Source organism: Pteropus vampyrus, unplaced genomic scaffold (assembly GCF_000151845.1).
Source record: "Pteropus vampyrus isolate Shadow unplaced genomic scaffold, Pvam_2.0 Scaffold469, whole genome shotgun sequence".
NCBI classification, from domain to species: Eukaryota; Metazoa; Chordata; class Mammalia; order Chiroptera; family Pteropodidae; genus Pteropus; species Pteropus vampyrus.
Genome location: NW_011889250.1, coordinates 212340 through 237894, shown reverse-complemented (window position 1 = coordinate 237894; position 25555 = coordinate 212340). Strand labels below are relative to the sequence as shown.

Below are 25555 nucleotides of genomic sequence, written 5' to 3'. Positions count from 1 at the left end.
CTTATCAGCACTTAAGACTTATTTTAAAGATATGAAAATTAAGATGGTATATTATTGGCTTTTGGATAGACAAATAGACCAGTAGAATGGAATACAGAACCCAAAACAGACCTAAATAAGTAGGGGAGCTGATAGAGGACAGAGGATGTATTACACATAGCTGGGGGACAGCAAAAACTTGACTTTGTTTTTGAAGTAAACTTTTATGATATTGACAGAGTGAAAAATTTCTTAAATACAGAATAGAACACTTAAAAGGAAAGCTTGAAAAATGCTACCAATTTAAATTTGAGAACATTTGTTCATTAAAAAATACTGTAAAGAAAGTAGAAAGAAAAGCCACAAATGAGAGAAAGTAGTTGAAACACAGAGCTGCCAAAGGATTCATGTATATACACATGCATACATGAATCAACACATACAATCATACATGCAGCCTTGAAGTCAGTAAGACAACACGATAGAAAAACATGTTTTATACAAGAGAAAAAGAAATAGGAAGTAAACATGTGAAAAGGTGATCAACCTTTTTAGTAATCATAGAAATGCAAATTGAGAACACAGTGGGATGCTATTTAACATTTACCAGATCGGCCAAAAATTCTTATGGCTGATATTACCAACAGTGAGGAAGTGGATCACCAGGAAATTTCATACACTTCTAATGAGAGTTTAAACTGATGTAACTGCATAGAAGAACAAGTGTCCTACAAAGTTGAATATCCACATTTCATAAGATGCAATAGCTCACTTTTTTAGGGGTTATTTACCTAGAGGGACTTTAAAACTTTTTAGTAGACCCATAGTAAGAAACATCTACAATTTGGCCCAATAAACACATAGAAGTGGGTGGGTACCAAAATTTGATGAAATAATAACCTTTCTTTGTATACTGCCTTTTGATACTATCTTATTTTTAAAAATTTCTAATGGATGGATTGCTACTTGGAGTTTGAAACTGTTCTATAGATATTTTGCACATGTGTCCTAAGGAAACTTATACCAAGATATAAGAAAAAGATTTTATAGTAGCAATATTGTTAATATTACAAAGGTGAAGACAGCCAAATTTCAATGACGAGAGAATGAATAAATGATTTGAATATATTTGTAGAGTTCGAAATAAATGAATAACTTACACATGTAACAACATAGCTAAATCTTTGAAATATGTTGAATTAAAATAATGTGATATAATTTTTTATAGAACTAAAAGCATACAAAGCAGTATGTAGTTTAGAGTTAGGTAATTAAATCACATACACACTCAGGAAAAATATAAGAATGATAACCAGACTTCATGGTGGTGATTCTTTGGGTTTGGGAAGGCAGGTGGAAGAACAGGAAGAACACATGGGTGGATAGGGTATTCTGACTTAGTTCTTAGTTTGGTGATTTAAAGGAGTTTGTTGTTATTATGCTTCATTACATGTATATGCTACATCTTTTCTTTATATTTGCCAAATGAGATCAAATAGTTTTTAGAAAGATTTTTATATCTTGAGTTCTGCAAACATTTCTAGTGTTATTTCTTGAACAATTTTCTCTTTTTTCTTATATTTTTTTTCTTATTTCCAAGGGAAGCAAGAATTCTAGATTTTTAGAAAATATCTCATAATTTAATGTTTTCTTTTTCTTTTCTTTTTATTTTTAAAGGAGAGAACAGAATTGGTTTATGGATCGGATTCTGCACTCAAATCTCCAGCTTTCTTCTTGGTTCTTATCCACTAGTTCTCCTCACACAGTTCATTTTCACTAGAGAAGGGCTTCCTGGGTTAGAGAAATGGCTTGTCTTTTGGATATTAATGAATGCTAGTGGAAGAGGTTCCTGCATTGTACTCATGGGGCTGTTTCATATATAGGTGTGTTTGTATGAACTCAAGACAATAGTTAAATTTTCAGGAATTTTGTGAACTGGTTGTCAACAACCATAGATATTTTTAAATTGGCCATTGTAGCAGTATCTGTAATAGTACAAATCAGGGTATGTTCTGTCTGTTTGATAACACTTTTTCCTCTTGCCTGCTGTTACATTTTCATTTTCTTCAACTGGAGGATTTCTCTGGGATCTGAAGAGCGAATGGACTTTCTTCTTGGCTGTGTTCTGCTTGTTTTTAATGAAAGAAAGTCTGTAAGGACCTTAAAAGTACTGGATGCATTTGAAAGCTACTCTACTTTATTAAAATAGAGATCAGAAAGAAGTTCTATATTTTGTTCAGAGTCACTAAGGATTCTTTACTGTTCATAGCTTCTTAGAAAGCCTCTTCTTAAAAAAATAACTCCAAAATCCTAGAACCATTTTTAGTTCTTTGGCTCTTTTTGATATGTTTCATTCTAAAGAAATGGTGAATTCTCTGATTTCTAAAAGGTTCATCATTGTTACAAGTTTCCCCCATGCCCTCCCCCTCCTCCTTTAAGTATGAAATGTCTAGGTTGACAGCAGTAATGATTATTTATTAGGCAAGTCAGCACTGATGCACAGACATGAAATTATCCCGATCTAATAACAGCTATTGTTCCTTAACTTACCACCCCTTCTCCAGCTGCATGAGGCACACTTTCCGGTTTTTAACATGCAGCAGTGGGCACATCACTACTGGGACCACTATTGTGCAAATTAGGAATGTAGAATATGGAGAGCAGAGGTGTTAATTACCTACTGATGGCCAGTTTCATCTAATTAGATGATATTTCATGAAGAGCTAGAAAACATTTTTAGAATTCTCAACTAGAAATGGGGGTTTGGGGGAGGAGGGCAGGCCCAGTTGTCTCAAGTTGAGGCTTCAAAGAATTGCTACCTAATTATAGAGAAATATTTAAAATAGGATTTCACTAGGATTTTAAATTGTGGAATCAAGTGTGATATGAATATTTTTGTAAGTGATCTTCCACAGTTAATTCTTTAAAATGCCTGGCATTTCCAGCTTCCTTTTTCTTTTTTTCTGATGAAATATAAATTGCAAAAGCTTTAATTTAGCTATGTAAATGCAGAGCTTAATTTGCATTGAAATACAGGTAATTATGTTAAAAGGGACAGATTACAAAATTCATCTATTTAACAAACATCTTTTTCTTAAGATTTTGTTATACTATAAAGTTTTATAAAAGGAAATAATTTCATTTTGAAAGTTTTCAAATTCTCTGATTAGTTTTCTCTTATGTGATTGAAAATTTACTGTTCATATGCATTTTTCTATCAGAAGAAGCTGTCTCTCTCCGTCAAATACATAGGAAATATTTTTGTACACAGAGTGAAAATACTCTATAAAAAATCTTAATGGGGTAAACCTCTTGAGTAGTCTATGCTTCTCATTTATTTTCATTCTTTAACACGTTTTAGAATTTTCGAATTGAGACATACTTGAATTTTAGAATTGAAAGACTCAAAGCAATACAGAATAAGTCACTGATAATTAAAAAAAGAAAGAAAGCAAAACCTATCACAATATAGTAGTAGTAGAAGCAAACTCACATCAAACTTTTATCTTGGCTGCCTTTCTGCAGAGGTTTGCTATTGGAATCTTAACTCTTTTTCCTGCTCTAGCCTAGCTGACTTTGCACGAGAGAATATTCTTAAATATTTTGGTGACCACATGATCTTTCTGTTATCTTTATCTCAAGCTGGAAGTTACATTATTTTTCATAGTATAAAGTTGTTTTAATTTCAGAACATCGGCTCAGCTTAACATTTCTTGAAGACCGTCACAAGATGTTTTGTTTTATTGTAGAAAAGTTAACATTTTATGTATTACCAAAATGTGGTGAACTTCTGTGAATTGTTTTGATAGATGTTTATTGAGCCATACCATTTGAAATCTTGATTTGGAGGTCTCAGAAAATGTGGAATTCTAGTCTTTACCTTCTGGTACTTTTCCTCTCTGTTGTGACAATACGGTGGGTTTTTCCCTCCACTTGTACCTAATATCTAGCATAGTAACTGGCATATAGTAGGTCCCTGATTGAAAGGCTAAATTGACTAGGATCCTATTGGTGTAGACAAGTGAGCAAGTTTGTACTGCTTTCCTCTCATCTTCAGATGTATCCTTTCCTGGAATCCCTTTCTGTGTGCCTCTACCTAAAATTCCAGAATCATACTGTAGTGGCCTGAATTTGATCTTCTCTCTTCCACCCAATTCATATTGCTCCCAGGATGTGAAAATGATAGAATGATCATGGATTGAGCAGTTTGATTATTTGAGATTAGTAGATTAGGATGTTTACTAGGTATTTGCTAGATCTGAGTGGGAGATAACAGCTCAAAAGTTCAAGATGTGAAGATATGTGAAGATAGTTGATGCCTAGTGGGTATCTTGCGTGGAGATGTCAGGCAGGCAACTAGGAATGAGTTGGGAGTGTAGGCAAGTAGTCCAGGCTCGAAATGGAAATTTGGGAGTCATCAAAATGTTGATGGTGTGTGAAACCTTTACACTGTAAAGAAAAGACAGAAAAAAATCTGATGACCCTGAGGCATTATAATGTTTCAAGGCTGGAATGAAAATTAAGAACCAAAAAGGAGAATGTGCAAGTTCAGCCAGGGTAGGTAGGAAGGGAACACTATTCTCAAAGCCAGGTGAAGAAGGTCTTTCATAAAGAAGGGAGGGTTTGATCAAAGGTTGCTGACAGGCCAAGTAATATGAAAGCTAAAGAATTGATTACTGGATTTTGTAAAATGGTCGGTCCTGGTGACATTAACAAGTACCCTTTTGGAGAGGAGTGTTGGGGCATTGGGCAGCTGCTTCCTTGGCTGGCAGTTGATGAAAACGCTCTATTACTTGGGAAATTTCGGGAGGCCTCCTACTCTGACTGTCGGCTTTTTGGTTTATGTCTATTTAGAAAAAACTAGTTTTCGAAATTTACCCTGGTTATGGATGAATACTTACCATAATTTGATTTCTTATAAATAAACTATAAATGAGAATATTTTGAAAGTTTTTCCTTAAAAATATGCATATACCTTTCTATAAAGCATAACATCTGATTTATGGCTTAATAATAGTCTGTGTAAGATTCAGAATTTTTGAATATGAATAAGGTATGAATGATTTTTTAAAATGTTGTATTTGTCACTTCATGCATTTAGTCGTTATATTCTTTTTAATTACATAAAATAGTAAACTAAGAAATGTGCTTGTAAAAGTAAATTCATCTAGTATCTCATTTTAGAATTTAGAGATTCTTGAATAATGAATAAAAAAGAGCCTGCATAAACTCCAGGTATAGTCCTTGAAGTTTCCCAATTGATTTAGAGGCTTCTGATAATTATTCACAAAAAAATTCAGAGATGATTGATTTTTTAGAGTTTAATAGGTTATCACCATTATACAGTTTGAAGCTCTTTCAGATATTTCACTTTTGTTTTACTTTATCTGAAGTAAAGCTTATTCTGAAAATACTTAGATTACAATGACTATTATAATACAACTTGATAGCTTATGCATTTGTAATATTACCTCCTTCACTGTTACCTCCATGATTATTTGACTTTTATTTTAGATGTGTTGTGTTAAGAATTGTTTCGTAAATAACATTTTCAAAGTTTGCAGAATTGGCCTGAGATGTTTATATTCACTGTACCTTTTTTGTTTTTGTTTTTTGAAGGTCAAGGAGGTTTTTAAAATAATTAATTTAGTTAAATTGAATGCAATTTAGCATATATTTTACTTTCTCCCCTTCTAATTTGATGTAATAACAAGAATTTGGAAGCGCTGAATTACAGTATGTAATTTGATTGATAAAATACTCCAGTTAACTGTTTTCCAAGCAGTAACTTCCAGATCTCACTTTTAGTTTTCTTAACCTCTTGCCAAGAATGATGGAAAACTGACAATTATCTAGAAGCCTATTGTTTTCCTGTATGAGTTGTTAACATCCTTCGCCTATTGAATCATAGTTTCGAATAGAGTTAAACATCCCAGTTTGCAATTTATGATCTCTCTCTTTTTCTTTTTGGAATTTTATTGCTTTTGCTGACTTTCATTGGGTGTTAATCACATAATGACTTTGGACAGTTTTGTGAAAATTATACAATTTTGCTAAATAAGCAGGCTTATCGGCTTAGCTCTGTCATTACAAAATATTATTCTGGAATATTCTAGAATTTGAAAAAAACCAAGAAAGGAATTCTTTTTTGTATTTTTCATGTTTGTTAGCTTTTTGTTCCACAAGAAATATATGAGTATGTGTTTTATGTAAACATTTAAAACTCTTTTTAGCAGCTTTTCCCCGTTCTCTTTTTTCCCCACATAAGTAATTATTGCTAATGTGCTAATTTAATATGTATATTTTTATACCTTCTCTTGGCTTTTACATGAATATATATTTGTATATACATTAGAGATTATGTACAAACATATCTGTGAGGATAACCACATAAACAAGTTTTTATTGTTTCATTTTTGGAAATTTATAATTTTCTAGGAATGTATGCATTTCATTTAGATTTTCAAATGCATTGATATAAAATCATTCATAATATTCTCATCTATTTAATGTCTGAAAAATCAGCAATAGTTTCCTCTTTTTATTCCTGATATTGGTTATTGGTGTCACCTCTCTCTTTTTTTCTTTGATCAGGCTCTCCAAGGCTTATCAGTTATGTTATACGTTTTAAAAAATCTGTTTTGGGCTTTAGTTATCCTCTGTTATTTTTGTTTTAAAATCCTGATTTTTATTAATTCCTTTTTATTTTCTTCAGGTTTAATTTGCTGCTTTATTTTAAACTCATTAAGATGGATTTTTGTTTCATTTATTTTCTGCCAATTAGATATATATTAGACCTTCTTACGGTATCCCTTATATCTCTACCTCTTTTCTATATTTTCTTTGTTTCTCCTTACCTCTCTCTGAAGTTTCTTGTCCTCTACCAGTTCACTAATTTTCTCATAAGCTGCACCTGATTTTTTTATAATCATTGTTTTTAATTTAATTTTAAAATATTTTTTGATGCTTTTGAAAATCGATTGTCACTTTTTACAGTTTTCACTTTCCTGCTTGACTTTATGTCTTTGAGAGTCAAGTATTTGGTGATTATGTTTTATATGGATCTTTATCTTATTGCTTTTTCTACTGGTTCATACTATATCTTGTTTTTTTGGTTATCCTTTGGCTGTGTGATAAGACATTGTATTTGAAAAAGTATTCCTGGGAATAATTTGGAGTCTAGTTTTCTCTGCTGTGGGATTATTATTATTAATTTTTTCACCACTGAATTAAAAAATGATTTTCTAATATTTCTGTGGGCATACTATAATGTATGTAGTTATTCCTTTAATAGACATTAAGATTTTACCGTTATAAACGATGTAGAAATTATCATTATATATTATTAGAGTATCCGAGGGGGCTTTAATAAATAGAAATCCTCTTTAAAGTTTGCAGTAAATTGAAAATAAAATAAAAGTGGACAAAAAGGCAAAATATTACCTTTATTAGTGATATTAGCTAAGTTGAAGGTTGCGGCTTTAGATATGTTGATAACATTTACTCATTTGGCTCTCCAGCCTGTTAGGTCAGCTTACCCCAGTCACAGGTATACTGGATTTGTGCTGGCTACTCCCTCAGCAGTTGGCCCAGAGCCAGCAGTGCATAATTCGCAGGGCACTTTTCACCTAGGCACGAAGGAAACATTGTGTTCTTGGAGGTAGGCCTATTTCTGAAAGAAGAAAGAAAGAGGGTATAGTATAACCAAAGATATGCTTATTTATTAATTTTTTTATATTAGCCATTTTGGTAAATAATTTGGGTAGAAGAAATTTGGGGGCCAAAGTTATAGGAGAGTGGGACCTACCTCTGTAATGCTGTATATATATTTAGCATTTAGGGAAGAAGAGGACATCTGTGTAACTATGTGCATTGGACACTTTCTCTTTAGGAACGTGGCCTTTTAAAAAGCATCCCGGAGGCAGGTGGCTAGAGTCTGCACTTGCACCGAACTGATCTCACTGAGCCAGCTCATTGCTAAGCGACTAAAATGGGGAAGAAAATGTGCATCCAGGCCATCTAAATTGTCTGTCCCAATTAGATAGTGTTTTTGTTGTTATTTTCTGGTTTACTGATTGCATATTGGTCAGAGAATGGCTGTGATATTTGTACTGTTTTGAATTTATCGTTTATTGTGTTTTTGCTTTGTAGATGCTGCTTCTAATGTTTTTTAGTGCATAGATATTTTATCACTGCTGGATCTTTATTGTGGATTTCTTCTTTATTAAGCATTATAAAGTGCCTTTCTTTGGCCCATTTAATGCTTTTACCCCAGTGTTGCTCTTTTATATTAAGACTATGAGATGTTTTCTTTGTATTGACTCTGAAGTACCATATCCATCCTTCAGATTTTTAAAATTGTATTTTTGGTTTTAGATGTTTCTCTAATGTTCTGCTTGTAGTGTATTTGGGTTTTGCTTTGTGATCCACTTGGCGCCTTTTTCTTACCAGATGAATAGTTTCTTTCAATGTATAGCTATTTCTGGTGTTAGGTCTGTCATTATGATGTGCCATGCCTTCTGATTTTGGTGATTTTACATTTTAAAAATTACCGTAAATATGCTATATATTTTTCTGCTCCCCCCCTCCCCCATTTGTAGGTTTATTCTGATAATGGGAAGGGGTTTTATTTTTGTATCACCGGGTTATCTTTCTTATCTTTCTAAAGTTATTACAACTTTACATAGTGTACTTGATTCTCTGTTTCTTTAGAAAGCTCTATTGACTTCTTACTATGAGCAGTGACAGAATTGATATATTTCCAGTTTTAAATTCTTCCCTTCCACCTTATCCCATCATTTTTTCTTTATAATTTTCAATTGACTCATACATGTATTACTTAATTTTTAAATTTTAAATTACATCTCTCAGTCGACTCCTATTTATAAAAGATCAGGAAATAAGTGTACTTTCTTTTGTTTGATTTATCATTTTCATATTAATCAAGTCATATAATTTTTAAAAACATTTATTGAGGTATAATTGACGTGCATTAAATTGCACATAGTATAGTGTGCAATGTGGTAACTTTGACTTGTGAAAACATGACCACAATCAAGATGGTGAACATATTTATCACCCACAGAAGTTTCCTCTTGGCCCTTGGTAATTCCTTTCTCCTGTCCCTCCTAATCCCTGACCTGTCCCCAGACAACTGCTGAACTGCTTTCTATCAATAGAGACTAGTTTCCATTTTAAGAATTTTTTAAGAAATGGAACACAATATGTATTAATTTTGTATGTCATCTTTCAGTCAGCAACCTCTTTTTTGAGATTTGTTGATGTTTAGCATGTATCAGTAGTTGGTTCTTTTTTATTGCTGAGTAGTGTTCCATTGTATGAATGTACTACATGGTGACATTTGGGTTCTGCCCAGTTTGGGGCAGCTACACATAAAGCTGCCATAAATATTTGTGTGTAAATCTTTATCTTTACATTTATAGCCCAAAGAGTTAAGGCTCTTACTGCTTCCTCTCTCAGTGTAGTAGATCAGCATGTTATTCTCTAGGAAGGTGAGATTGTCAGCTTCCCTGTGACTTCCCTGACGTAACCAGACCTTCTCTTGGGGATCTTGTTAAAATGCAGATCTTGGTTCAGTAGGCCTGGAAGTCTACATTTTAATAAGCTTTGGGGATTCTAATGTTGCTGCTGCACAAACTGTACTTCGAATAGCAAGATATAGAGCTTAAGAGCATATATTTTTTCTACCAGGTAAAAGTGAACTACTTCCAGTGTCATATTTTTATCAGAAACAAAAATAACTACATATGCCATGTCAAGGAACATTTGAAGTGCCAAGAGCTTTATTACCTCTGGAGTAGCAGTTGACAGTGGAAGTCATTACTCAGTTATGTATGTTAATCTTCCAGACACGGCTGTCGAGTGGGTGTACGTGGGGACTGCATTTCCACCAGCATTTCCCTCAGGGAGGCTTTTTTTGATTTGGAATTTTGGTAGGAAAAGGATGCTCTAGTTTTGGCCCTTTCAACTTTAATAACCTATACTGTTGTATACTGAGGACAGTCTGGGTTGACAGTCAAATCAGAACTCTATTATAATCAGTCAACTGACTGGTGCCTTGCACCCGGTTCCCTAGGGTCTGCTGTTTGAATTCAGTGGGCTGTGCTGTCACTCTGAGTCTCTGTGAATTAGCAGAGCATGGAGTTAATGTGTGCATGAGACTTCCCGAGGACACAGTGTATCCCTGTCCTCAGATACAGTTGTGGGTCCTTGGGGAAGGACGAAAGTATGACTTACAATGCCGAGTCCTTTCTCAGAAGCTCTGGATTCAGGAGATGAGAACTGGTGTTAGGCAGCAGTGGTTACAAAGACATGGGCCCAGACCAACTGGGCTCAAACCGTGGCCATATCAGGCATGTAACAGGAACTCCTCTGACCAGTGTCTCCATCGGTAAAGTAAAGTGTCTCCATAATAGTTCTGATGTCATAAGGCTGGCAGGAGGTTTAAATAATATTTGTAAGGTACTTATGACAGTGGCCACACATAGTAAGTACTTTTTAGTAATTTCTAGATCTGTAGGTAGCCAGCCATACAGAAAGGCAGGTTGTGAATAAGTGATATTCACTTAGAAAAATCAAGCAGCTTTTCTCAAATTAAGGTCACTCTTCTGACTCCTGGGAATGGTGGCTCCCATTTGTAGGCTTCCAGCCCCTCTGTGTGATGAAATGGTGTTTGGTGGTGTCCAGACCAACTCCTTTCTCAGTGCCCTGGCTGGGCATCCAGGAGAGAGGAACGGCAGCCAGCTTGCTGGCTTTGGGCAGGAGTGGTTTTATTGTTGTTGTCATTCCTTTGAAACTTGATAATGAGAATGAAGGAGAGAGTACATTAAGCTGAAGGTAGGGTTAATTAGGAATTCCTTATAACTTGCATTGAACGTTGATTTTATTTCCATTCTCGAATGATTTCAATAAAGTTAGATTTCCAGTATACTATATGGGCATTTCTTTTGAAATATTTGATTTCTCTGTTTTGTATAGGAATACTATTCTTTAAGCAAAACCAAATTTACAAATTATGACTGACACTAACATTTTTTCATAATAGATTGTTTTTATTTTCTAGAACTATTTGAAACCTACATTATGTATTGTATCTATCTCAGAGTTGAAAGGAGCCCTTCACTTCCCTTTTCCCCACATACATGGCTTTCTGACTCCAGTTATCCTTGCAGTGGGGTCCTCCTGCAGATCACTGAAGTAGATCAGAGCCTTCCCTTGCAGCTCTTTTAGTTTTTCTTAAAATAGCAAAGCTTTAATTATATTTTTAGGAGCATTTCAAAGGATTATTATCTTCTTTGTCATACCTAGCTTGTTTCCTGGTACAAAAGTCAAAATAGTATCTGACCCTGTTGGTTGCATAACTGATTGAGTCATAATTTCTTGCTGTTGCTGTTGGGAATAGCCCTTGATTGTGCCAGGTCCTATTTAATTTGGTCACACTATTATACAATTGCCATTTTGATATTTCAGTTCTTTGAAACAGATAATCTTCCTTTCTAAAGGTGTGCTTTATTGAGTTTTCTCTAAGATTATTAAGGGCTCCCAAGTAGAAGAAATACTTGATGTAAAACCTAGCATATTAGTTAGGTAACTATGAAACAAGCATGTGCTTTGAGATGACTCATATTTTCCTGAAAAAATTTACTAAGAAAAACATCTTTCAACTGTAATTAAAAAATAAATTTAAAAAAGAAAGAAAAACAATCTTTCAGAAAAAAATTATGTTATGTAGAATTTCAGGATTTGAATTGTAATTTAATTACTCATTGAGTACTAGTTAAACTGTTCTATTCTTCAGTAGGAAAAATTTATACAGTGCTTTATATAATGCTAATTTTTGTTAATTAATATTTGAAAATACCAAGTAGTTTACTTATTTAATGATTCATGTGTTAATTTCCTGTTTTCCTTGTTCTTTTATAAAGATCCTGCATTTCTTGTCATTTTGTGTTATATATTTGATATAAGTTGCAATATTAAAAAACTCATCTTTTTGAGAAAATCTCTTAAGCTCTTAACTATCAAATTTAAAAATAATTTTCATTACTTCCAAAAAGTATAAAAATACAGGGGAAAACTGTTATATTCCCTACCTTCAGAATTAAGAAAACCTGAACATGAAAGATTTGTTTCATCCCCTCTTCCTGCCCCCTCACCTCCCAGGTCAGCACATTGGCATTTCTTTATTTGTTTGTTTCCCACCAGTGCATTATGTAAACCTCATACTCTTAAGTCAGAGGTCCCCCACTCCTGGGATTGCTGACGGGTACCATCTGTGGCCTGTTAAGAACTTGGCCACACAGTAGGAGGTGAGTGGCAGGCAAGCAAGCGAGCTCATCTGTATTTGCAGCTGCTACCTAGCGCTAGCATCACCACTTCAGCTCCACTTCAGATCGTCAGGCATGAGATTCTTATGAGAGTACTGGTCCCTGGTGCCAAAAAGGCTGGAGACCACTGCAAGTCATGTGGAACCTGAAACCTGTCTGTTGAACATGCCCTCTCCCTCATCATTTTATTTTATCAACATATTAGTTTATAGTACCTTTCACAATGAAGAGGAAGGACATATTTATTAACTAATTTTCTTTGCATTTTTTTATGTGCAATAAATTTTTTAAATGGTATTTTATACTTCTAAAAAATGGTACTTTTTAATATTCTATTGGCTAAGTGTGATTTTTTAAGTATGATATTTGAGAATATTAATTAAACAATGTAGAGCAAAGCCTTGTTGGCTCTTTTTGAGGCAGTTGTCCCCTTTGTGTTGGTTTCAGTATCAACATTATAGAGGACCAGGAATTGTAATCTTCCTGTGTTCTTTCTGTTATGCTTCAGGGCTTATGAAATTATAGAATATTACTTTCATGATTTACAGCCCAAAATTTTCCTTCAACCTTTCTCTTTAGTCATCATTTTCAGTGCACAATTTGATGTGAAGAAAAATTCCTCTTCCCATATACATCACATCAATTTGTTCTTGTGTTTAGGGACAAATATAAGGAATATGAGACAACACCTGCTTACTATGGGTTGGAATTTTCAGAAACTGTAACTCAGTGGTACATGTATTTCAGGCCTGGGTTTGATTTTGGAGGCCCTTTAAAACTCACTTTTGTTATTTCTCTTTCTGAAGTCAGTTTGCAGCAGATATTTGAGTGCTTTTAGCATTCACTGTTGACCAGCATTTTCACACAGTAAGGAGAGAATACCCTCACACTCTTCTGTTGCGCTCTCTAGTGTAGGAACTCTGCAGTTTTTATTCTCTGTAGCTCTATAGGGCTGTATATATTCATGTCATTTTTTAAAAAATATTAAGTAAAATAAGTTAATAATAAACAGAAAAGTAGAAAGAATGCCAGGTTTAATGTAGTAGAGACAGAGTAGGCAATGAAAAATCTTAAGGGTTGTCTCAGAGTGGTAAGAAGGATGTTACTGACCAGCATTAGTGTGTGTGATGTTATTGATCTTTGTTTCAGAATGGGCAGTATGATGGTGAATGCTGATAGAAAAGTGTGTACCGAGTGCCATGGAAACATAAAGGAAAAGACTTTGGGAACAATGCCTTGAGAGACAATTAGGGGCTAGCTAGGCATTCCAGGAAGAGGACAGCTTGTACTCAGGAATGGATGGGAATGACTTCTGTAGGTGCTTTAAGTAGTTTCAGGCAGAAACACACTAGGTGTCTACGTTGGAGAGGTTGAGTAGGTAGACAGACCTTAGTTTATCAGGCGCCTCCCATGCTGTACTAAAAGTTTTCTCCATTTTTATCCTGAATGTAGAATAAGTCATTATACAGTTTTAAATAAGGGAATAACATGACTGTGTTTTCATTTTAGAAAGATTATCATCTAAGAAATATGGAAGATGAATTGGAAAGGGCCAAGTACAGGTGAAGAAGGTCAGTTAGAGACCTTCTATGGTGAGAAACGAGGGGACGCAGAACTCTGCCCGTAGAGGAGGAATCTGGGATGACTTCAGGATGTCCGTCTTGGGTAGCTTGGTGGTTGGAGGTGCTACCAAAAGTGAAACAGAATCTAGAGGATTGATAAGACGTTAATTTGAACATGATAAAGCATTTAAGTAGATACATCCTACAACAGGTAGCTAAAGAGAGTCAGTTTAGAGATAAGTTTGGGTTTGAGATAGAGATTTAGACATCATTGGTATTTAAATAGTGGTTTAAATAGGTGGTAAAAGTTATGGTAGGAATGAGCTTTTGAGAGGGAGAGAAGGCCGAGACTAACCAGAGGTAAATGGAAAGGTGGGAAAGATGAGGAAGATACCCAGCAGGCAAATGAAGAGAAGAATTCAAGGAGAGGGAGTGTCCAGGATGAATGCCTCTGATCCTCAGAGGCAACACCTTTAATAGGGACCAGGTAGTGCCCATTGGTTATTGGACAATGTCAAGGTCACTGGTAACCAGAGCAAGAACAGTTTCAGTGAGGTGATGAGGTGGAGTAGGACTACAGCTGTGTGGCGGAGGTGAGCCGGCATGGGTAATAAGCTTCCAGAAGCTTGTCTTAGAGGGAGGTGAGCCAAGGCCTTAGCTCCAGAAGGAGGTGAGCCGGCATGGGTAATAAGCTTCCAGAAGCTTGTCTTAGAGGGAGGTGAGCCTAGGCCTAGAGAAAGGTGTTTTTTGTTTTTTAATGGGAGAAACTTCAGATTAGGTAGGTAGTAGATTGGAGTCTGGAAATAGAATAGTTGCTATAGCTGGGTTCCTAGAAAGGAAGGTGTATTGAGAATTAGGTAATGAAGCAATTCCATATTTTTACTTGTAGTGGCTGGAGATGATCTTGGAAACCACTCAATATTAACTTGCCATTATGTTCCTTTATTGATTTTTCTTCCTTATTGTCATATAAAATTAACTAGATATTCTTTTTTTTTTCTCATTAAACTCATATCATGATTATAAACACCGACTTAGCTTTCTGTTCATTTTGTCACCAAGTGTGCTCTAAAGCAGGTGTCCCCAACCCCTGAGGCCGCTGACAAGTACCAGTCTGTGGCACAGCAGGGGGTGAGCAGTGGACCAGCCAGCAAAGCTTCTTCATCTCATAGGAGCACTGGTCCCTGGTGCCAAAAAGGTTGAGGACTGCTGCTCTAAAACACATTACATGGAGCACCTTTGAATTTGACCTGTCCTCTCAAACTCTTATCTTCCCTTGAAATGTTTAGACAGGTACAGATAGTGAAATATGCACTGTTCCAATGCCCTGTCCATCCCTGCTCTCTCGGGAGTGCTTTTTCTTCAGGTCGCAGCATGTATATGTGCTCCTTTCCAGCCTTTTCAGACTTTGCTCTTAGAAGAATAAATCTGAAGAATTCTTTCACATATGAATAAAAGTGTACTTTTGTATATTTTCAAAGGGGTCAAGGAATGAACCTCTTTGTCTGCAGAATTTCACATATCAGAATAACTTGTAAAAGAGAGATTTTTTTGGGATGGTTCATTTTTATTTAATTTATTTTTTTAAATTGAATTATAATTGACATAACATTTTATATGTTTAAGGAGTACAACATGTTGATTTGATATATATTGTACTTTGATTACCACCATAGCATTAGCTAACACCTCTATTATGTAACTATTCTCTTTTTAAATTGAGAACAATTAAGAGATGGTACCTTTTTAATATCCACATTCTATTTATATATTAAGGTTGACCAGCTTAGCTTCACATTCTATTTATATATTAAGGTTGACTATAGTCAAAAAAAAAAAAATAGGAAGGATTCTGCTTCACAGAATAACTAGTTTTTGAACCAGTTATAAAAATAAAATCTATATTTTAATTCACAAAAGTTTCATTACAATAATATTCTGTTTCTGGACTCAGTAAGGTCTGGTTAACTGGCTGACCTTTCCCAGTCATGCTTCTGCGTAGGTTCTCTGGCCTTCTGAGCCTCTTCCACTGAAAGTGTGGTATTAGGTGGAGCCTGATAATTTTCTAGCTACTGTTCATTGTACTCATTACTTACTGATAGAACTAGTGTGTCAGTGTCCCAGCAGCACTTGAACTGCTTCTGTCTTGTTTGAGTAGATGTATTTATTACTTCTTCGAATGAGATTATCATTCTGAGCACCAAGGTAACCATAAAGGATTGTGAACCAAATCATTTCAACTTGAAATTTGTCTGAACCAACATCTCATATAAGACTTTAGGCTCTAAAATTATGAAGTCAGATCTATGATTCTCTTAATTTCAACAAAAAATATTTATGAAAGTATTTCAGTAATATGGGGAGATTGCACATATAGTCATTTCATGTTTTTGAAAAATAACACTGAAGGAAATGCTTATTTTGTTAAAGGCAAAAGGGATACACAATTCTGTATATAATATCCCATTTAAAAAACATAGTCACAGGAAAAAAACCTAAAATAAATTACACAGGAAGTTAATTTACTAAAGAAGCATAAAATCTTTCTATTTCAGCTAATCTACCAGTGCCAACGATTGCAGCAATAGATGGATTCGCTTTAGGTGGTGGTCTTGAACTGGCGTTAGCGTGTGATATAAGAGTAGCAGGTAAGAGTTAATTTTAGAAAAAACTAAACATTTTTAAAACGAGGTTTGTTCTTACTCTTCAGAAAATTCCAAATATTTTGTTCTTTTCCTGTTGAGAACATTTAAAAAAAGTCACCTCTTGGGCTTAATGAAGTATTTAAAATTTCCAGTTAAAATAGTCTTTTATAGTCTTTCTTCAGTCTTGGCAATAAGAAAGAAGAACAGGAATTGGGTCAGACAGAACTGAGTTTGAACCTTAGGTCCTATCCTTTGTAGACCATTTTCCTTCTCTAAATTAGGGAAAATGACATTTGCTTTTGTGCAAGTTAAATGAGTTAATCTATGTCTATGTCCAAGTATTTAATTATTTTAGCTATAATAATAATAACTTAATCTCTTCGTGGTTCATTTTCTTCTTGGATGGTTTTTTGAGGATTGGATGAGGTGATTGTAAAAATAGTAATGAAAACAATTAGCGCTCTGTGCTCTATGTTCACTTGGTGTCCAGTGCGAATCTAAGCCCTTGACATGTATTAACTCACTCTTTCTAACAGCCTTGTGAGATAGGCACTTTGTGGTGCTTGAGGAAGCTCGAGGGAGGTGAAATAACAAACCCCAAATCAGTGAGCTGGGATGTGAACCCAGGCCATCTGGCATCACAGCCCCTTACTTCACTGCATCTTGCCACTACTGTCCTCCATATTATCTTCTGTATGGTAACAGTGCTGTCTGTGTCCTTGTTTCCTCATTGTAGTCACATAAAGGGGCTCCAGGACCAAGGACTAGATGAAGCATGCAGCAAATATTTGCACTGTTCTTCCTCTCGTTCCCACTATTACTTCTGATGGAGCTGCCTGTTAAAAGGGTGACTTTCTTGGGATTTGCAGTTGCTAGTCCATGTGTACTTTTTCCTCTTTTCATTTTATTTTGGATCTCTGTTTTCTTGTGTGAAATCATTGGTTTTTAAATTGAAAAGCCAAGGTACATGTAACTCATTTCTGAAAGAATGCAGATTCTGGGAATTAGGATATGGGAAGGTCGTCCAAGTACTTTTGGATATGCAAATAAAGAATTAAGATATTTTAAAGTAGCCCTAAAACAAACATGAAAAAAGGAGCCCTGTCTGGCTCTCAGAACAGTAAAACCATTTGTCAAAAATATCCAGAGATTTGGTTTTGAAAAGTTGCCATATCTGATATATATTAAGCCGTTTGATCTGGAGGACTATTCAGGCAGCTAAAGAATTCATACTTGTCAGACATAGCCTCCCTCCTCATCCTGGATAATTAATGGGATCTAATCCTTCAAACATGACTTGGCAGTATCAGGTCAGATTATGTAGTTACAACCCTGGTCTTTCTGCATCAGAAATTAATTCACTGCCAAGTAATTTTTTTACAGAAAATTTGTGAATCTCTTAATATATATAATTTAGAGTGTTACTTATTTTCATAGCTAAATGCTTTCTGAAGTGATTTTGAAAAAGATCTTTGACACAAATTTAATTTGTAAACAGAATACAGTTGTTCCCCCTTATCCGAGGGTATACATTTCAAGAGCCCCAGTGGATGCCTGAAGCCTCATATAATACTGAACCCTATTTAGACCGGGTATTTTTTTTTCCTCTTTATGGCTTCTCTTTGGCATATCAAAATTGCAAACATCACTACTCTTGTGCTTTGAGGCAATTAAGTAAAATAAGAGTGATTCGAATATAAGCACTGCGATAACTGCAGCAATTGATCTGATAGCTAAGACAGCTACTAAGTGACTAAGGGCAGGTAGCGTCTACAGCGTGGAAATGCTGGCCAAAGGGATACCTCACACCCTGGTTAGGACAGAGAGGGATGGAGATTTCATCACACTACTCAGATAGCATGCAATTTAAAACTTACAAATTGTTTAGTTCTGGAATTTCCCATTTAATATTTTTGGACAGCTTTCGTCCTCAGGTAACTGAAACTGTGGACAGTAAAATACTCCGTGGATAAGGGTGGGACTACTGTATTTATAGCTTATTTTACTGACTTTTTCAAGTTATTACATTTGACTTAAATGATATGAATATTACTTAATTTTTTTCCTTCCTTTTTAGCTTCCTCTGCAAAAATGGGCCTGGTTGAAACAAAGATGGCAATTATTCCTGGTGGAGGTATGAATTGTTCACGCCTATTTGTTCCTAAAAACAGGGTATAAGGCAAAAACGTGTTAATTGAAGAGGTAACATTTTGGGTAAAGAGATTAATGCTGTATTGTTTGCTTCAGTAGTAAATGCACTCTTTTATTCAAAATGCACTCATTTAACTTATGTAGGTGTGAAGACGGCAGGTACGCTGGCTGTTACTCTCTTTTTGAGCTTTCTCCTGTGCTTTTCTGTATGATTTCTTAACTTTAAAAATTATTGTACTGGTCACATTATTCTTGCAGGGTGACACTGCTATTTTGTAACTTTTATGTGGGTCTATAAATGTGCGCGCCCTCCAAGAGCATCACATGCATAGTCATATCCCAGTGGAGGAGGGACAGGGCTGCCCAGGCTTTGTGCCAGCTTTCTTGTGTCTGTACAGCAAGACAAAGGTTGGGGGTAGTAAATTTAGAGCTGAAGAGGAGCTGCTTATTCTGTTAAAAAAATGGTAGACCAGCTGCTTCTTTTGGAAAACTCACTTAAGAAAGTCCTTTTCTAGCATTGATAATGAAATCTTGCATAACCCAATAAATCTGAATTTTTTGTTCTTTTGTTTGATACAGAAAATTTGGAGATATGCACATTTTGTAAAGTTGTTCATTCAAAAAGGGGACTTCATTTGAGGATGCGCACATTGATAACAGTATATGAATGAAATAACAGTAACAATGTAAAAAATTAAAGGCAGTATTGAACACTTCAGGCATGTTTGTATTTGAACAGGTTAAATTGTATGTGTAACTTTATAATAAGAGTATTTATCCTGATTAGGGTGTAGAGGTAGAAACTAAAACATAATTCAGTGAAACTGAAGACTACCCAGATCAATGTGTAAGACTCACTAAGTTTTCAACATTGATAATCCCTGAAAATGCTGTTCTGGTGGGTGAAAACATTTACTATCTACCTGTTCTATCATGCCAACTTTTTTCACGTGACTAAACCGTTAAAAGAAATATTTATAAGAAAATGTGTCCAATTGAAAAGTATTATTAAATAGCGAATATGTGAAATAAAAACAAGGTTTAGAAAAAGGATAATATGTTTTAGAAATTCTTTTACAAAGTAAGCATTTATTAGTAATTAGGATATAACTAATCTTAGAAAGATAGGGACTATAATTGAATGATGGTCCTCCAGAAGACATCAGTCTGGAACCTGTAAGTTTGACCTTATTTGGAAAAGGTATCTTTACAGATGTAATTAAGTTAAGATTCTTAAGATGAGACTATCTGAAAGAACCTTAAAACAAGTGACAAATGTCCTTATAAGAAGAGGTGAAGACTCAGACAAAAGAGAAACAGAGAGGAGAAGGGCATGTAAAGACAAAGAGATTGGGGAGATGTGTTGACAAGTCAGGGGAGGCCAAGAATTGTTGGTAGTTACCAGAAGTTAGGAGATTCTTCCTTGGAGCCTCCAGAAGGAACCATTCCAGCAACATATTGATTTTGGACTTCTGTCCTCCAGAACTATGAGAATTAAATTTCATTGTTTTAAGCCACTGAGTTTTTGATAATATATTATAGCAGCTCTAGAGAACTACTACAGTGGTTTTTTTTTGGACACGGACTTAGTATGTGGTAGAAATGGGAGATGGAAGGAAGATGAACTTGAAAATTGGGATGTTTTCCATGCCTTGAATGTGAAATGTTTTATATTAAAAGCACCAGAAAGTAAAACAGTTGTATGAGAGTATTGTTGTGTGTGACTAGATGAAAAAGCTTAATTGATGATGACACTATAGGAATGAAGGTGATAGCTTTAGCTCCTTCCGTTTTCTCTTATGAGCTATCTGTGTACCATAAGAGGTCTAGAAACTAGCATATTCTTCCCAATGTACTTAAGTTCTTTAGGGTCCTCCTTGATAGTGGATCTATTAATTGGAACCCAGCTTTTGTAAATTTGATTGAATTTGGACTACATATTCTCATAATTACGTTATTTTTAAATTTTTTATTAAATATATCATAAAATTTAGAATGCTTTACCATTAATCTAAATGAAACTGCACCTCCCTATTTGGATTTACTGTGTATTTGATAAACATAAAAGAGTTAACCTAATGATCCTGGTTGTCATATTATTATCACTTCTGCCCATTGTGATAACAGTTTACTGGGAAACAATTGATTAAACCCTAGCATTTAGGTTTTTTGTTTGTTTGTTTACTTGAACTTGAACCTGACTAACTGTGATTATTTTTAAGGCATATTTTATAGTTTTCCTTAAAACAAGTTAAATTAGAAAATGATTATTTTGAAGAGATAGTAATATTCCTAGTGAGTATGAATATTAACAGACCATTATAATGCAGTTTTTAGATTGGTATTTTAAATTTTAGATTTTTCTATAAGGAAATCATCTGCCATCAGAGTGTAGAAATATTAAAACCAAATGAACTTTTAAAAATGGTATTATATCAGATGTAATTTAAAAATGGAATGTAATTGACTATCATATACTTAAACGAGTACTTTTATTTGCAATATATGTATATATTTTTGATTAAAGATGAATATTATAAAATACAAAATACAGTGTTATTTCAATTACTAGCAAATTTAAAAATAATTAAAATTGTTACTTTAGGACCTTCCTACAATATTTTAAGTTATATTGGATATTTTTGTACACTACGTAGCCCTACTCTTTTCTCAAATATTTTCACCTTCAAGAAAGAGCTAAACTTTCTCCTTTCCAACTGGGAGAATGCTCCAGTAGTATAACATAAAATTCTCTTTTATAAATAGCTCCTCAAACAGTGCCACCCTTTCACATATTTATAAGAATCGAATAAAACAAGTTCAGAGGATTAAGCTATTTTTATTGGACAGTTTAAAAATTTCTTTGTACACAAAATGTTGGCAGGTTCCCTCATTCCTTGCTTTTGTTTATTGCTTCTTCTATTCTACTGGAGGATTTGGGGTTGTGTCAAGAAGCTTTATTATAACTAAGATAATGTTAGGACTTCTTGCTTGGGTATATATACTATACTGGACAAGATGTCTAGTATTTCCACTGCTCTGTGGTTCTCTTTTATTCTTTCCAGCTTTTTACTTTGTATATATTCACACTTTAGGAAATTTGAAAGGCAGTAAAATGAACCTATTTATATTCTTCAGAAAGATCTTTCCTTCCTATGTCTCCTCTTCTTCCACCCTCCATCTTCTACTCTCACATGCACTTCCATTTTTTTTTTGCTGAATCATTTCAAAATAACAAGGGGTACCTTTAAATATTTCAGCATGCTTTCCCTAAGTATAAGAACAGACTCTTACATAACCACAACAGTATTATCACACTGAACAATATTAACATTTTGTTTCAAAATGTTGTTTGTAGTTGTTTTTATTTTGCTTTTCCAATACTGAGGTTTGCACATTGTGAGTTTAACAGTTATTTCTTCATGTTCAGGTTTAGGTTAAAATATTTTGCGAAGAATTCTAAATGGGTCATGTTCTGTGTTCATTTTAATTTGATTTGATGGCACTTAATTTTAGGTTGTCTCACTTTGAGTGACAACAACTTTAATCTCTTAATTCAGGTGGTGACTGTGTGTACACTTTTAGCATTCTCTTCCTGGAAACTTTTCAGGAAAAGCATCTTCGATAATTATTATTGTCATTGACTATTTCCCAAATTTAAAAGGAAAAGGAGAAAATTAGAGCAATCAGGTTTCACAAACCAGGACAAGAGTCCCCAATTTTGTCTGTTTTCTTCCCTCCAGGGTGAGAGATGGGGCATCACTGTCTGTCTCACCATTGGTTGTGTTTAGCAATAAGACAGTCTCTTGGCAGGGTGTCTGGGAACTCTATTTTAAGATGTGTCTATGAAGTAATGATAAATTTTTAAATCCTGTGTGTCTTATCCTGAACACAGTATTCATTTTGGAAAGTTTTGTTTATAACCTTTATTGAAATCCTCTTAGAATTTATATCAGAAACTGAGCTTATTCCTTTGAATATCCTCAAGAGTGACTCATCATCCTGTGAGGGTGAATTTGATTTTCATAAATAGCAAAAGACCTTTCTGTGCCAAATCTGATTAATATTTCAGGAAGAAGAAAAGTATAACAACAAAAATAAGACTGCTTTTTTAAAGAGGCTTATAAAATGTCAAATAGTTACCCGTATTATGAACAATGGACAGCACCATTAGATTTAACGGACTGCTTCCTAAATGATCTCTCTAAAGTCCAGCACGCATTCAGCTCTCTGAGGTCTTATACATTTATTAACATACCTCATTTCTTTGTACTTTAAAATGTGATTCAGTGACCACTTCACCTTTTCTTTTTGTCTAATGAGGGTTTTTTAGATGTTAGTTGTTGGCTTCCCACTGTTGACAGGCCATTTTGTAAGTTACTGTGGAAGAAACATGTACGAACACATACATGTACACACAAACATATACATACACATGTATACACACCTATATCACACATGCATACACATACACACAAATATACTCATATGCACACATGCATGCATGTACACACATGTGTGACATACATGTAAACACATGTATGCACATGCATATACATATATGTATGTACATATGACTCAGTGCTTCCTTGGAATTGCCCATTTAAATCTTGTAGGAGAAATTAAATGTGTACAAGTATCATAACCACTCTATCATTATAAAGTTGTTGGAATTCAACAGAAATAAGGCAGTTTTCAACTGGGAATCATGAGTTTGGAAAAGGTGTAAATTCTGTCAGCTATCAGCCTCAGTTTACAACGCCTGTAAGTTCCCCAGCACTTTTCTAACTTTCTCTCCTACTGCTGCTCCTTTTGCTTACATACTGTGTTGCAGGCATATTTATTCACTTAGCAAATGTTTTTTGAGCCATGCACCAGTGTAGACACTAGGCATACGGCTGTGAACAAACAAGGAAAGATCGCTGTTCTGTTGCCAAAAAGCTGACATTCCAGCGCAGGGGCAGTACACATGGCAAATAATAAGTTGTGAGTTATGGTGGAAGTGCACAGTGCTGTAGAAAAAGAAATAGGGCAAGGGTTCTGAGGAGGGGTGGGATTTCTACTCTAAGACAGGAAGTTGAGAAGGTAACATTGGAGTTAAGACTAGTAGGGATCGAGGAACTTAGTCACACAGATAGGAGGAAGAGCATTTCAGGTAAAGGAACACCTAGGATAAAGGGCTAAGATGGGAGCATGCCTAGAACATTAACCCTACCACTGCAACCATAACAGACAGGAGGAGGAGAATGTTAGGAGACACTGTCAGAGAAGCAGCAGTGGAGTCAGCATAAAGGGATTATAGCTTTTACCCTGACTGAGAAGGGTCCACAAGTTGTCAGCAGAGATGCAGTGTTATCTTAGGCTTCTAAAGATTTGTCTGGTTACCATGCCAGGGTAAACATCAGTAGGTCCAGGTTAGAGGCAGGAGCTTTTTCCTGTCAGGATCTTGTGGCTGTAATTCTAGTGGAGTGTGATAGGGCCTGGACCGGACAGTGGTGGTGGATGTAGTGGGATGTGGTTGGCTCTGGAGAATCTCTTGACAGATTGGATGAGTAATGTAAAAGAGGGATATAAAGAATGAACCCAAGGCTTCTGGCTGGAGTAACTGAAGATGCAGAGAGCTATGAAAAGAGCAGGTTTGGAAGAGACAATAAGGAATATTGTTTTGGACATGTTTGGTTAAAAATCCAAGTTAAACATTTAAGTGCAGCATTTATCAAGTATATGATTTTGTAAATGTGGAGTTTAGGAGAGTGGTCTGGGCTGAAAATAAAAATGTGGAATTTATTTTTTTCCTAGCATCTACTGGCCAGGTCTGAAATAACCAAGAAATGGACATTGGCACAGAGAGGACTCCAGGAGAATCTCTCTTGTTCAGGTTCAAGAAACTGGGAAATGAATTTCCTGGTAGCGACAGCAGCCAGGACTCAAAATACCAAAAATTCTGAAGGAGGAGAACCGTCTCTTCAGTCAGAGGATCTGTTGTGTCAAGAGGGTGAGAACAAGTGCCCATTCCTTCTCTTTTCTCAATCCATCTACCTTAGACGTGGGTGTTGGAGTGCAGAACACAGCAAGGTAAACACAACCCCATTGTTCTAGCCAGAGGACCAGAAAGACAGGGAGCCCCAGGGAACCAGCAAGTACCAGGAAGATGGTAAAGAGTGAAGAGCACAGGAAGAGAGCCCCATAAAATCGATTGTGAACTCCTGGACCATTCCTGGGGTAGCATGTGTTCTCTGATGCTAAACAGCACACCAGACACTTTGAGAATTTGAACCAAGTGGTGGACTACTGCCCAGATCTGAAACCGGCTGAAACCCTTGAAAACATAGCTAACACTGAAACTATAATCCACAGAAGACTGATTGGAAGGTGCAGCCTGAATATAACCAAGCTGATTGAATGCTAAAACAAAAATTGCATGGGAGAAGAAGATCAACAGATGCCATCCAAGATGACAGGTGTTGGAATTATCTGAGAAAGATTTTAAGGCAGTTATTACAAAAATGCTCCAAGAAGTAAAGATAAACTATTCCATTACTCCCTCTTCACCTTGTTGGGGAGGGAGGGATTCCTTTCCTAGGTTTTGGGAGATGGACAGATACATGACGCCTGACAGTGGACAGATGTGATTTGTAGCAGTTATTCAGCCACAAATACTCACAGTCCGGGGTAGGAAGACACCACAAGTCCTACAGGGCCACACACAAGTTGCACTTGGGAACAGAGTGAAAAAACAGGCTTTGGATGGCAGGCTTAGTGATAAGAGGTTGGGATGCCCTTTGGTTCCCATGGAAGGATGTGATTGGTTTGTTTGAATAATTCCATAGTCTGAAAAGAAATTGGAATTCATTCCCCAGGGATAAGTAGG

The 25555-nt window shown here is 35.3% G+C and overlaps 1 protein-coding gene across 3 annotated transcripts in view; it reads left to right on the top strand.

Annotated features, from left to right (window-relative positions):
- The window catches only part of AUH (AU RNA binding methylglutaconyl-CoA hydratase), a 146243-nt gene that overhangs the window by 52066 nt on the left and 68622 nt on the right, over positions 1 to 25555 (top strand). For all 3 annotated transcript variants that reach the window (XM_011382230.2, XM_011382229.2, XM_023524483.1), the window contains 2 exons: positions 16444 to 16536; positions 18611 to 18667. In XM_011382230.2, the coding sequence (XP_011380532.1) occupies positions 16444 to 16536; positions 18611 to 18667 (150 nt within the window). The remainder of the gene's footprint in view (positions 1 to 16443; positions 16537 to 18610; positions 18668 to 25555) is intronic.